The 13,490-nt window shown below is 36.4% G+C and overlaps 1 protein-coding gene across 2 annotated transcripts in view; it reads right to left on the bottom strand.

Moving 5' to 3' along the window:
- Positions 1-1,309: 1,309 nt before the first annotated feature.
- Positions 1,310-13,490, bottom strand: part of hcn1 (hyperpolarization activated cyclic nucleotide-gated potassium channel 1) — a 98,778-nt gene continuing 86,597 nt past the window's right edge. Inside the window, exons 8-9 of one of the 2 annotated variants that reach the window (XM_082140590.1) lie at positions 11,633-11,696; positions 5,550-5,864 (exon numbers count right to left, since the gene is read on the bottom strand). In XM_082140590.1, coding sequence (XP_081996716.1) covers positions 5,678-5,864; positions 11,633-11,696 — 251 coding nt within the window. In that variant the 3' untranslated portion in view covers positions 5,550-5,677. Of the gene's footprint in view, positions 5,865-11,632; positions 11,697-13,490 lie in introns of both variants that reach the window. The other variant, XM_082140589.1, reaches the window with a different exon arrangement.

The following is a 13,490-nucleotide window of genomic DNA, read 5'->3' as shown; positions in this document are numbered from 1 at the left end:
ATTATGAATCCAAACTGTGCGTAAGGTGTCCTGTTAATCAGAACCAACTGTGGGAGAGTTCTGTCAGAATGTATGAATACTTCATGACTGATAACTCCAGCGGAGAGTAATGAATGGAAATGCTGACCATCCCAAAGAGATGATTTTTCATATTACCACAGGAGTCACTGACATTCCCTCTCTGTTCCTCCCTCCAAATTTATATTTCACACACTCGCTTTTTATCTCTACAGCCTACTTCTACGGAAAGAGAAGGCCAAAGCAAGATGACCTTTACACTAAGAAACTGTCAGTCAAAGAGTTCATCTATATGTCTGATACATATTCAAATCGTTTCATTTGACATTTAGCTTAATGTCAATAAAATTCCTTCTTTTTTAAAGCTATTTTAAAACAACATACAAAAAAAGATAACAGGAAGTGCAGGGGACTTTTAACTAGGCTTCCTCTAGGCATTCTTTCACCTGTATTTCCTCCTTAGACCTCCAGTCTATGTTAAGACATTATGTTTTTTTTTTTCTCTCTCTCAAAATAGAGAAAATGGATGTGTCTTTTTCTCATGTGACCTGGAATTTACAATATTTTTTTTGCGGAATAATCATGTATGGATTTATTTAACTTTTGGACACAAAATGGAGGATTCTAGTACAAGGGAAGAAAAATAATTCAGTAAGAATTCAGTTAGATATATATATATATATATATATATATATATTTTTTTTTTTCTGTCAAGAGATTGGACTGATTTTCTGTTTACAGGAAGTGGATGGATTTCTTCTGTGTTGTTGTCAATTGTTTGTAAAGCAGCAACCATCTGATTGGTTCAGTGATGAACAACTAATAACAATGTCTGAATTTCTTCATCTTTTTATGTGTTATGAGAAGTGTTTCAAGAGCATTGCAATATAGTTCTGAGGTGTTATGAGTTATTGTTTGTTGCTAGGTGTTTGCTAGGCTTAGGTGGCTCAATTCAAAACAGCACACCCTTAAGTCACAATGGCTTTTTTCTCCTTAAATTAGATTTTTTTATCAAGTCCGCCTGTCACTACATTGGTTTCAACCACAGCAGAGTCTTTTGCAATGAATATTTTGCCATTGGTTATTCGTTTTGATGAGGTCAGTCTTAAAATCTGAACCCATTCATAACAGAGTAAACAACTGTAAAGTGTCTTGTTGTGAAACGTAATTGCACAGCTCAGTAATTTCATGTCTGTAGATGGTACCACTAATAATAAATTTTTTTTAAAGTAGCAAAAGTTGAACATTAACAAATGGCAACTCATCACAAAAACACACAGAAGCCTGGTGGTAAATGGCAATAGTTCTTTTATTTTCTCTCTATATTTTAAAGGTTTATTATTTACAAAGAAAAAAAAAAGAAAATCAAAATAATTTTTTGACAAACACCGTTTGTCTGCATATAGGTGTAAGAAAGTATACATTTACCTTTCTCTTATTCAGGATCAAGTAACTAATTGTTCATGTTTTGTTATTTATTGAATGATATTTGTACCTGCTTTTTTTTATTCTTTTTAATATTTTTTTTAAACCAAGCATTGGTGTGCATGAACGAGCATAATGGAAAAACAAAATCAGCTGAGATTAAGAGTTTGAGGCCTGTTCTAGAATCTTCCATCATTTGCATCACATCATTGAACATGTCAAACAAAATGATTTCACCTGAATCGTAGAGGCTGCAAACCAAACATTTAGTTGTTTTTCCCTTTATTAAAACATCACTCCTTCCCTCTTGTTCTTTTGCATTGTTCATTTCCAATCACATAAACACAAATATATGATAAAAATAAATAAAAAACAAACAAACATACAAAGACGTGCTGGTTTTCTTAAACACCTCATCAGAAAGTGACAGGATTCTCTCTCTCTCTCTTTTTTTTTTTTTTTTAAGTGTATTATTGTATGAGCGTCTCTCCTTCATATTCCACTCCAGAATTCTAACAGTATTTAAAGCTGAGAGGAAAAAGCACACTAACACAGGAAGCGTTCCCCTCCAAAGGCAAGTACAGTATCAAAAAGTAGCAGATACTCAGAGTACCGCTGACCATCCTATCTGTACACTAGTTTCTATACACTATGGCATAGCAGGAGTTAAGCACTTTTTGTTGTATTTAACCCCTTTAGTTAACCAACTAATGTACAGTATATGTTTCTGCTTCTAGATATCTCTCTCTCTTTAAACAGAAAGTGCAATTCACAATGAAAGTTTGTATTGAAATGTTTCACTTTGGCCAGTTTCATTCCACACAACATCAGTGGCTATAAAGTTAAGTTCCACACACATTAAACCATTCCCAGGATCTATCGTGATTCCAGTCGATACTGATTAGTCTTTTAAATGCAAATAGATATACTTGGTATTTTCACAAATCCCAAGCAAAGACCGCTGCGATCCCTTTTTTTTTTTTTTGCTCCGATACTTTTGGCCATTCCCATTGCTTTTTGTTCTCATTGGAAAACATTGAACACACACACATATACACTTGTTTACATACGCGTGTGCGAGCGCACGCACACACACGAGTCACACTCATGAAAGGAACAGGATGAAACATGGCTATAGTTTAGGCACAAATACTTAAGAATGTCCTTTTCGTGAAAATTCAATGTTTCTGATACGCACAGAGAACGTCTAGGCAGACAATAAACAAAAAACATAATCGCACAATACATTTAAACGTCAACATTTTTTAAATAGTTTCTCTTTTGAAGTATTCGTGACAATGCATGCGTTTATGGTCGCTGAATGGGATTTGCACTGGTACAGTACTGACACAAGTAGGGGTTTTTTTCTGAGTATTGTCCTCTTTTAAACATTGTGCAAGGGGGCTTGGAGACTTTGCACAGGTCAGATGAGTTTTTGCTTTATCCTACCGAATTTCGAATAAATTCATAAATGGTCATAGAAGTCACAGCTGCTTGATACCCCTTGTTAAATCTGTTACCCCTTGTTAAATCTGTTACTCCCAAATACGGGCAACTGACATGCCATTTCAAAGTCTTGAGCCCCAGACTGGATGATTCGACGAACGGGAGAGATAAAAACCTTAATGCAAAGCAGCTTCTGTTTTTCTTTCTTAGAACATCTATATTTATCCATCTATTCTCTCTGATACTTTGTTGGATTCACATAATTACTCCTGAATAGTTTCTGCTGCTCACTTGGATCATTGTGTTGTGTCTGCAGTGCCATAGATTTTTATGTTGCATAAAGGTTAGACTTAAAGGTTGATGTTTTTGTAAAAACTAGCAGAGCATTAGTAACATTACATACAGTGAAAATAAATACATAACTAAATGAGCTAGAATGTTTTTCACAGTCGTTAAATATGAAAAAAATGGAAAATGCATTACCAGAACATCTAGTTCTATGACGGAGTAGTGTGTACATAATACTGATCCATGAGAAGAACACTATAAATGTGAAACTATTATAAAATAAAGCGTCTATTGATGTACACAGGCAGCTGGAGGCTTCCTTATGTTACGTCAGCCCAGGAAATGATCAAATACATTTTGATGGATTGTAAAACATAAATGATGATGTAACATCATTTGCATTAAGCTTAGCTGCTGATGATGAATGCCCCCCACCCCCACCCCCACTCGTATACCTTTATATTTGACCAGCAAGATATTTTGGAATACATATATTGTCTTTAGTGCAACCTACAGTATAGTGCTACTATTTGCATTAAGGTTTTCTTATCTCTAATGATTGTTTCTGATGTTTGTTGTCACATATTACCATTTGAATATATATTTATATATATGTATATATATATATATATTTATATATGCATATATAGACATTACCCAGGCGGCTGACAGAGATAAGACATTGCCATGTTTGAGAAATGCACCACACATTACTTTTGTAAATACTAGTTCTACAAAACTATGTACAACACACATATAGGTAATCTTCATATCACAGTCTATTGCATAATGGTGATAATCTTTAGTTTTATAAATATTGTAAATGTACAGTCTTTAAGTGACATTTCATAATGTCTGTCTCGTTCTGAAATCAGATATAGAAAATAAAAACCATCCGATTTGACCACACATCCTTCGTAATAATAAATTAAACTAAATTTAAATAAAATAAAAAAAACAGAAAAAATACATTTATTCCCTTTAATGCTCAAAGGCTGCCTTGAAACGCAACGCAATGACTGCACAACACAAAGTATTGCAGATGTCGAAACTACACCTTGATGTGGTGCGCCGAGCATTTTCTGATATTATCTTGTTTTGTTTTTCCAGCCGGTAAAAGTTTGTAGATGTGCTTTTAAAACTTTTCAGTATTTCCCAGGTTCGATTTGCGCAAACATTTTCCACAGTGATGCCAAAAGCTGCTGAATGCTGGACTTGTTTTGTCATCTTCTTGTCGAGAACAAAAATTCAACAAAAAACACATTCAAAAACATCATTGCATTCCCGTAACCAAAAACGAAAAATCCGAACTGTAAGGAAAAACGTCAACAGAAAAGAACATCTTCAGACACGTTATAGTCACATATGTTAGAGAGGAAGACTTGCGTTTATACTAGAGTTTTTTTTTTTTTTTCATATGGACAATGCCAAATATTCTAGTTGGATTTGCACATATATATTTGTATAATATACATTCTTAAGTTGAAGGGGAAGTGTGTCTAAAATATAGTACAAGGAAATTCTGTACAGGATAGCTATGAGGTTATTTTTTTTTCAGAGGAAGTTGGAGAAAAAAAATACAAGTCTTTTCCCCATTTTTTTGTCTCTCCATAAAAATCAATCAAAATCTCTTTTAAAAAAAATGAATGTGAAAAAAGTAAAATGGGATCATAAATTCGATGCGAACCGCATCTTGTCTTGTTCCGTCTCTGTACTGCTTAAGACTGCCGACTCTCTCCTGGAGCCCGTGGAATCCCTGTGCTGGGCACTAGAAGGCGCCATGCGCACCGGCGGTATGGCGCCCGATGACATCTGCCGGAAAAGGGCAACCCTCTGTGGGACGTTGGTGCGGATGCCGCTTTGCAGCACGGAGCCTGGGGCCTGGACGCCTGCCGTGGATCCCATGGGTGGCTGAATGGAAGCCAGTGGTTCGCCTGATGTGGGGTGTGCTCGGGCAGCCAATGAGGCCTCGTGGGGCAGTGACGGCTGTGAGGCAGAGAGGTGGCGTATGTCCTTGCTCAGGCTGCCTGACTGGAGCGCCTGCGTGCTCTTGTGGACATCGCTCCTCTGAGGGGACGCCCCTTGCGATTGCTGTGGCTGTTGTTGCGCCGGTTGTTGTGGTATGGACGCGGGCGAGGACTGCTGGGGTAAGGCTTGCTGTACAAGGGACAGTTGGGAGGCCGTCGGCGATCCGTACTGGAATGTTCGGCTAGCTATAGGGGTCTGCACCGGGGGACTGCAGATGGATGTGGTGAACGAACAAGGTGACATGATCGCCCCTGCCGGTTGCTGCAAGGGCGTAGGGGGATTCTGGGAAGAGGTGCTCAAGTTACCATAAGAAGCGCTTGGCGCTGAAAACGTGACGACCTGTGAGGGCGGCACACGGCCTGATGGGGTTATTGTGGCAGAGGTGCTGTAGCTTAGTGGGGCGGCCTGCTGCTGTAATTGGTTGTTCCCAAGAATAGCAGTCGCTGAAGTAAACGGTGGCTGAGCGGGAGAGTTAATGATGGAGTTTCCAGACATCGGCGTGGAGTTCATCCCCGTGACCGATTGCTTCCGATCCACCATCATCACCATCTCTCGGTCCTGCCGGATGATCTGCTTCAGCAGCTCGTTCTCCTGAGTGTTGAAGACGCCAGCGTTCAGATCCTTCTGAAATTTCTGGAGCAGGAGTGAGTTCTTCTTCCCTGTTGAGGGTGAAACCGAAAGATAGTCAATCTTTAGTTTAGGCTGAGCAGATAACAACTAGACCAAATAGAGTAACAAAGAGTGTTGAACAGTTAGAGGAGAAGCACAAAGGTCTCACAAACGTAGAAAGGGGAGGCTAGTCACTCCTAAGTAGAGATTTTGAAGTAGGACTGATGTTGGATTCAACTTCTAAGGTGCTTATGCATTGAATCTCAATTCACATTTGTTTTTCGCTATTGGTTTAATGGTTTAGCAACTACACAGATTTCTGAAAGTCAAAACATCACAATCTCCAAGCACACCACAGATACTCGAAAAATATGTTTCGTTACCCTGCTGAAAATCAAGCCTCGAGTCATTTTTAGAGCTTATGTAAAAGGTATGTTCTCCTAGTCTGGTCAGGCCAGTTTTGTTTTAGAGAGGTTTTGAGAACTTAGCTTCAGAGACCACAACCAGCAAAACTTTAATTGTGGACAAGTTTGGCCAGTCTAGGAGATGAGATAGAGTAGGTATGTCTAAGCTGTTTGTTTTCCAGCAGGGTATCTACTACTTAAACTGACAGACACAAAGTTTATAGTAAAATTAAGACTTGAATAAAATAACCTTTACTTCAGCAGCCAATGGTCCTATAATTCTTTTTTATATTAATGTGTATAAACTTAGTTGTCGTTGTAATGAGTTCATGGCTATTATTGTCTCTTCTATTAAATAGTTGCTAAATTGTACTAGCTGTCTACCCTGAAAGCTAGGCTAAGTTAGTTAACCATGCTAGTGATCTACAGTGGATGACTAGAGTGTCACTTGAAGAAAACAATCAATGCATTCATTAAAATACTTATTCAAACTGACAAATAAATTAAACAAGTTTAAAATGTGTTAACTGTAACAGTAAAATAAAATTGATTTAGCGCAATTAAAAAGTTAATTATTTAGAATTTTATTTATACAGATGTTTTTATTATGATTATTATTTTTAGTCATCCATAGCCTACAAATGATGCATCAAAATATAAGTAGAATCACTGATCAGTGCGATTAGTTGTCGTCTATCTGTGGGTTACTGTGATATCGATGTCATGTTCTATAAAGTTGAAACCAGCAATAAAAAGAATCAACTGATTGGTCAGCTAATGTTTGTAAAGAATGCTAGAAGGTGAGATTAGATACGGTGCAATGTTATTACAGTTTCCAAATATGAATTTAACTTTACTCCACTGTGCCAAATGGATTTAGATTCATTCAGCTCTGTTAGTCACTATTTTGCTATCATAAATGAAGGATGTATCGATCTTTCCATGAACCTCTTCTATTCCTGCCTTTTTGTACACAATAGCTGAGCAGAGCTCTATTGTTACATAAAATGACTGAGTAAGACTCTTATGAGCTGAAGGCATAAAGCAATAAGCTATCAATCTCTCATCCATAGCTGTAAGAGTGAACCAGGCAGGAGGGATGCTTTTACCATTCAAAAAGAAAGTACAGTTTCATGACCCAGCTGCTGTGGGACATATACAATTTTACTATCAAGCTCTCTGAGCAGAATTGTAATATCCAGAATTTAATCATTAATGAATGAATATTATACTATTTTGTGTTTGGAATTCTTTTTTAAAATGCTTGTTTATGGGGGCAGTTTTGCAACGCGTCAAATTTTGCAGATGTGTTGCATCATAAATAATATTCGTCAAACTTTGAAAAAGTTCCACGTATAATGGCAGTCAATGCTACTATCACCCAGACTGAACAGATTGAATTTAGGCTTGTATTCACATATAAACATCGATCAGTGGACATAAATAGAAGCTCAACCAAACCTGCTTGACGCGCGAGAACGAACCTCATTGGTTCTTACAGAAGCTCAAACACGCTGCATAACAGGAGAATGAATATCATTGGTTCTTACAGAAGCTCAAACGTGCTGCATAACACGAGAATGAATCTCATTGGTTCTTACAGAAGCTAAAACATGCTGCATAACACGAGAATGAATCTCATTGGTTCTTACAGAAGCTAAAACATGCTGCATAACACGAGAATGAATCTCATTGGTTCTCGCACGTCAAGCAAACAAGCTTGAGCTTCCGTTTACCACAACTGATGTGAGAGTTGATGAATGTTTATATGTGAATAAAAGTTGTTCATAAATTCAAGATGTTCATTATATTGTCATCGGGTCTCTTCAGAAAATTTGGAATCTCTCTGATTTTTTTAAAATATCTTTGTGTTCTTTACAAGTTTGGAAAAACATGAAAGTGAGAACAGATTTTAAATTTTTGGGTGATCTAACCCTTTAATTCGTACTGCTTAAATAATGGGATTGTAGTACATTCCCTTATTAAATATATTGTTACAGTACATTATTGTGGTTTGGTTTGCATAATGTCTTAAGTCTTTATTGAAGGTTATGTTTTATTTTATTTTTTTATTTTTTTATAGAAAAAATAAATGGGGGAAAAAGACTTCATAAACCAACAAGGCTTAACTACAGTAGGCACAGTAGTTTTAATGCAGTATCAAAGTAATACTTTTCTTTTATAGATGTACACTACTTAGCCAAAAGTATGTGGACATAAGCCATCAGCAGATGGATGATGGTTTATACTAAAGTAAGAACAATACGATCTGCTATTAAGAACATAATGTTGTAGCACGAAACAGTAACTGTCAGGATGAAGGAATTTAAATACCGTCTACTAATAACATTTATATTTGAGACCGTTCCCATGGGGGGAAGCAATCAATAACCAATAATGAAGAGTTTCAGCACTGTCATTTGTTGTTAGCGGAAGCAGAAAATGAGAGATATAGATGTCACTGGAGAAAGAAAGGGGCTCCTGAGGATGAACATGTCTGGTCTGGACAGGAACACTTATTCAGGGGACATGAATAACGTGAAAACCTCCCTGGAGACGTCTTTTAGGTTTTACAGGCCTGTCGTGTCCTTGCATATCCAAATATACACAATTTCCTTGTTCACAGTGCATATTGACTAGTCCGAGCTGTAAACATGGCTGGGTGAGTTTTGTAAAGAGGCAGTCAGACCTGTGATGTATTTTGGCATGGGGAAAAAAAACAGTGACTGATACTCCCTGATGTTTGCAACCCAACCTGAAAAAATGACCTTTGTGCATTCAATCTCAGAAGGCAAAGGCCATGATGTAATCTACTGGCAGCCACTGAAATAAATCCAGATGAACATTGAAGAGTCTATGGTCTAATTCTAAATAAACACGCACTGCATGTCTACAGACTTACGTGATGTCTGAAAAGAAGTTTGGAGGCATAATGAATTCTGTGAATGAGGAGTTGATCAAAAACATGTTATTCACAGGACTATAAAGGGCCAGAGAAGGGGATCTAGACAAGGTCCTTCCAGATCAATCATGACCTCTAAGGGGTTTAACATGTTTTAGAGATGTTTAAATGTGTTCCGCTGGATATGTTAAAGTCGTACATGTCCTCTGACACCCTTGCAGGAACTTTCATTTGGTATGTTTTATTGACCAGGTCTTGCCATCAACCAAATCTGCAGGGACTTCTGCGGGAAATTATATAATCTTATGTTATCCTAAACCTAAGAATGTGGCATTCAGTGATCCAGAAAATATTTTGACACTTAAGTCACATTTAAAAATGTATGAATGCCATTGCATTACATAACAAAATATGAAAATTTGAAAATGTAGCCACAATCTACTATTGATAAATTGTGAAATTAGGAAAATGCATTTCAATATAATCATAAAATGTACATTATTATGTTTCTTAAGCTGTGCATGCATGCCTAATATAGCGTTATGCTTCAGATGCTATCAATATGTCCATATTGTATGTTTCACTGTATATCCAACTGGACCAAAATGTATGTGAACGTTACGCACAAATACCTATGAATACTTATCTGTCACAGATATTTAGTTCATATTGTAATAATTTGTTGGCAGACTTTGGTATTTTTTGCAAATCTAAGCACAGTTTGAGACATTTTTAGATCAGTACTTAGTTTTAAGAAAAACTCAAAATTTCATCTGTCTCATAATTGAGATCTCTCTTTCCTGTGGAGAGTTTTGGCAAAAAATATAATTTGAGAGTGTCACAACATTTGATTGTGAGCAAGAAAGACTGATAAAAAGACATTCTGAACATTTCCTTAACATTGATTTCACAGTAACCCACAGTCTCTTTAAGAACAAAGCCTATAACATGGGGCTTGTACAGGGAAACACAAATTCCCATTGAATGTTCTCAGACATTCAGGAGAACGGAACATTCCGTTTCACCTCTAAGCTTGACGGCCTCCGTTGAGACACATTAGCCCTCTGCCGCACGCTTCTGGGGCTGAATGGCGATATTGGGCTTCATTTCTCTCTATCTGTGTCAGTAAAGATGCCTAATAACCTGCAGTCTGCCTCCCATTCTCTAATTAATGAGTGGAACACAGTGAGCCGTGAACGTGGCAGACCATTGAGCTCAAGCACTTTGCCAGGTGGCTGCCGTGACGTTTGGACCACGGATATAAATAGTCCCGGGACAAAGCTGCCTGTTTTAGCTTCTGTTGCTAACAGAAAAAAACTGTTAACTACTTTTTATATGACTGTTATCTGAGTTGTATATGGAGTCTTGTAAGTGGAGGCTCATAAAGTCAACCTGAAAATATAAATAGGTTAGACCAGCTCTAAAATATTGATTCGTCTCTTTTTGAGTGCAAAACAGTGAAAATAAATGAATAAATAAATCCTTATCTAGTAATCACAAATAACTGAAAGTCATGGGAATTCATTGGTCTAAAAGGTGTGGGAGCTCTGTGTTTGAAAGATCCGTAAAATTAGTGATGACACTACTAGTCTCTTACATTTATCAGTAGCGTAACATCTTCATCAGTTCATCTATTTTTCATAATAGTGTAGCTTTTTCATTAACACGATACTTTTTCTTTGTTTTTTTCACATTTTTGTAAATCTAATCATGTCTGTGTGTATATATATATATATATATATATATGTGTGTGTGTGACAGAATAAGAGCACAAAAAGCAGGTGACTATTAATATTTACACTGCATTACTTGAAAAAACACCTAAATAAAAAACATATATATATATATTATATATATAGGTGTTTTTTCGAGTAGTGTAGTGTAAATATTAATAGTCACCTGCTTTTTGTGCTCTTATTCTGTCTCTGGTTATAGACTCTTATTCTCTCACTCATAATTATAAATGATGGTAATCTGGTAAATTAAAGTAGTTAGCTGCTTTTTAAAACTAAATATTTAAAGTGACTTGACTTTAAATGAACTACTTTAAATTTGCTTTGCAAACTACAATTTTAAGGTATCTTTCCCACCACTATTAAAGGTACAGACAAATAATAATTAACAACAGCATGAAGCATTTTTGTGTTTAGCAACATCACAACAAGCAGCAGCGTTGTTATCATTATGGTTATTTTCTTGAAGTGAAAACCTTAAGTGAAGCACACTTTTGGGAATTTCTTGAACTGATCAAATAGTATGCATGCATTGGTTATTAAAAAGACAGATATGATAAGTGCCCAAACATGACAGGGAATAGACTATAAAAAGTACTTGCCTTGACTTTAACAGTAACATGCAACCAATTGTTTTTTACTTACAATGGCTTTTTATTCGTTTGATTTAACCTTGGTTTTGAGGTCCACTGGTGCACTGAACACATGCTGGCTGCCTTAAGCCTGTGGATCATTTCAGATGTGAGGGGGGAAAATCTGGATCGTCATGAGGAATTTACCTGCTGCCTACTGGTCGGCCAGGACACTCTTGAAAACGAGATGAGCTCATCTCAAGAGGGGCTCCTGGTCAAATAATTTTTAAATAAAGATAGATACATCAATTGTACAACATGTCATATCTGGTTGATTTCTTTTTTTTGTCAAATTCTTTTGCTTAGGACGAGACAAGCATTTGCAGTCCAAAAAACAGTACATGGAGCACCAATCATGTCACGGTCCGTATTTTTCCCTTGTATGAGACAAGACCCCTTGTTTTAGTTGGACTAATGTCAAATCAAAAGTGCTGGCAACTTGCAGTGACAATATGGTACAAGCCCGTTCTCCACATGAAAGGACAAATGCACGTCTTGGCTTTGTTTACACCGGTCATCTCGAGTTATGACTGACGTTTAAAGGGTGAAAACGTCAATGCCACAAACAGAGATGGGTGCAGATAGAATCCTAGGTTGGAATTCGGACAGTGTAATGCATACTGTCGAAATGGGGGTTCGTTTAATTTATTTCAATTTGATTTGATTGGCCTGATCACATCAATTCTTATCTGTTATTGATTAGTTGTGACGTGCATGTCACAATAGTGTGGGCATATTGATCCAAACCAATCCAATCCAACTTTTAGTGCAAGGCAAGTCAATCGCATCATGCCAGAATTTAGTAAATAAACATAAAAATTAAAACAACTGAACTAAATAAAATAACACTAGAATTAACCCTATATCTAAAATTAACTCTTTATTTATGAGTTCTGGATGCAGGCAAGCAGGTACTAAAATTGATCGATATCCATATAATGGAACTTAAAAAGGGATATTATGTTTAATATTTCTAGCGTTTTATTTCATGCACTCAAGTTTTGAAATTATGCTGGGCTTCATGCTATATTGGTATACGTCATAACCATTTCATATGCTTAAAGGAGAAACATTTACTTCGAGTTTTCAGGTCACATCTTAAATTATCTTCTGGTTTTATCTTATGAACTGCGAAATCAAAAGATGCACAAAGAAAGAAACAAGACATTTTAATACTGGTGTATTCAATAATCAGATCAACCCCTTATTAAAATAATTGTTGTGATATATATTTTTAGAGCTATACTTGGATGTGACCACTGAATTTAAGATGCATTTGTGCTTCACTTCAAATCTGGTCTGTCACAAACTAGTTAAACATTGTTATTAAGTAAAAGATTCATGAAGATGTTGGGTGAAAAGTAACAAGGCTCATGCTCAAGACCCTATTTTAAACTCTAGTGACAGAGAATTCAATTGAAAAGCCCAAAAAAGGTCATATACCAAACCCACTGAATGGTGCAAAACATCAAACTGATGTTCTGCGAATGTTCAGAATGCATTAGCTCACATTTGAATTCCACACAATTCAAATTGATGATGGACGGTGGCCTGTATCTCAACAATGAGACAAAGACTAAAATATGCAGCATTAAAGAACCTGGCGTTGTCTTAAGACAGCTTGAATAAAATCCCTTTTTTTAATTTTCCATTGTTCCTTTGAAACTGGTTGAAAGAAAGATCCTTCTTTTCAGTATGTCTATGAAGTACTGTAAGTGTGAGTGATAATGGATTTGTGTTTAGTGGGGAAATGTTTAAGTACATCAAGCCAACTGGTCTTTAAAAAAAGTACATTACGTATATATAATCTGAGACTACAGTAGCATAGTACAAAAACTACTTTTATGATGTTTTCATGGAGAAAAACATTCAGTAATAAATGTGTTGTAGTGAAAAATGAGGTGGGTGTAAGGTTTTGCTGATTTTCTATAAATGTGATATTTTAGATGTTAATGTTGTCATTTAATGAATGCTGACGTGATTCATGCACAAATTAACTTCCAAA

This window comes from Leuciscus leuciscus (assembly GCF_965113295.1).
Source record: "Leuciscus leuciscus genome assembly, chromosome: 16".
NCBI classification, from domain to species: domain Eukaryota; kingdom Metazoa; phylum Chordata; class Actinopteri; order Cypriniformes; family Leuciscidae; genus Leuciscus; species Leuciscus leuciscus.
The sequence above is the reverse complement of the archived record's forward strand: the minus strand, read 5'-3'. Positions and strand labels throughout refer to the sequence as shown.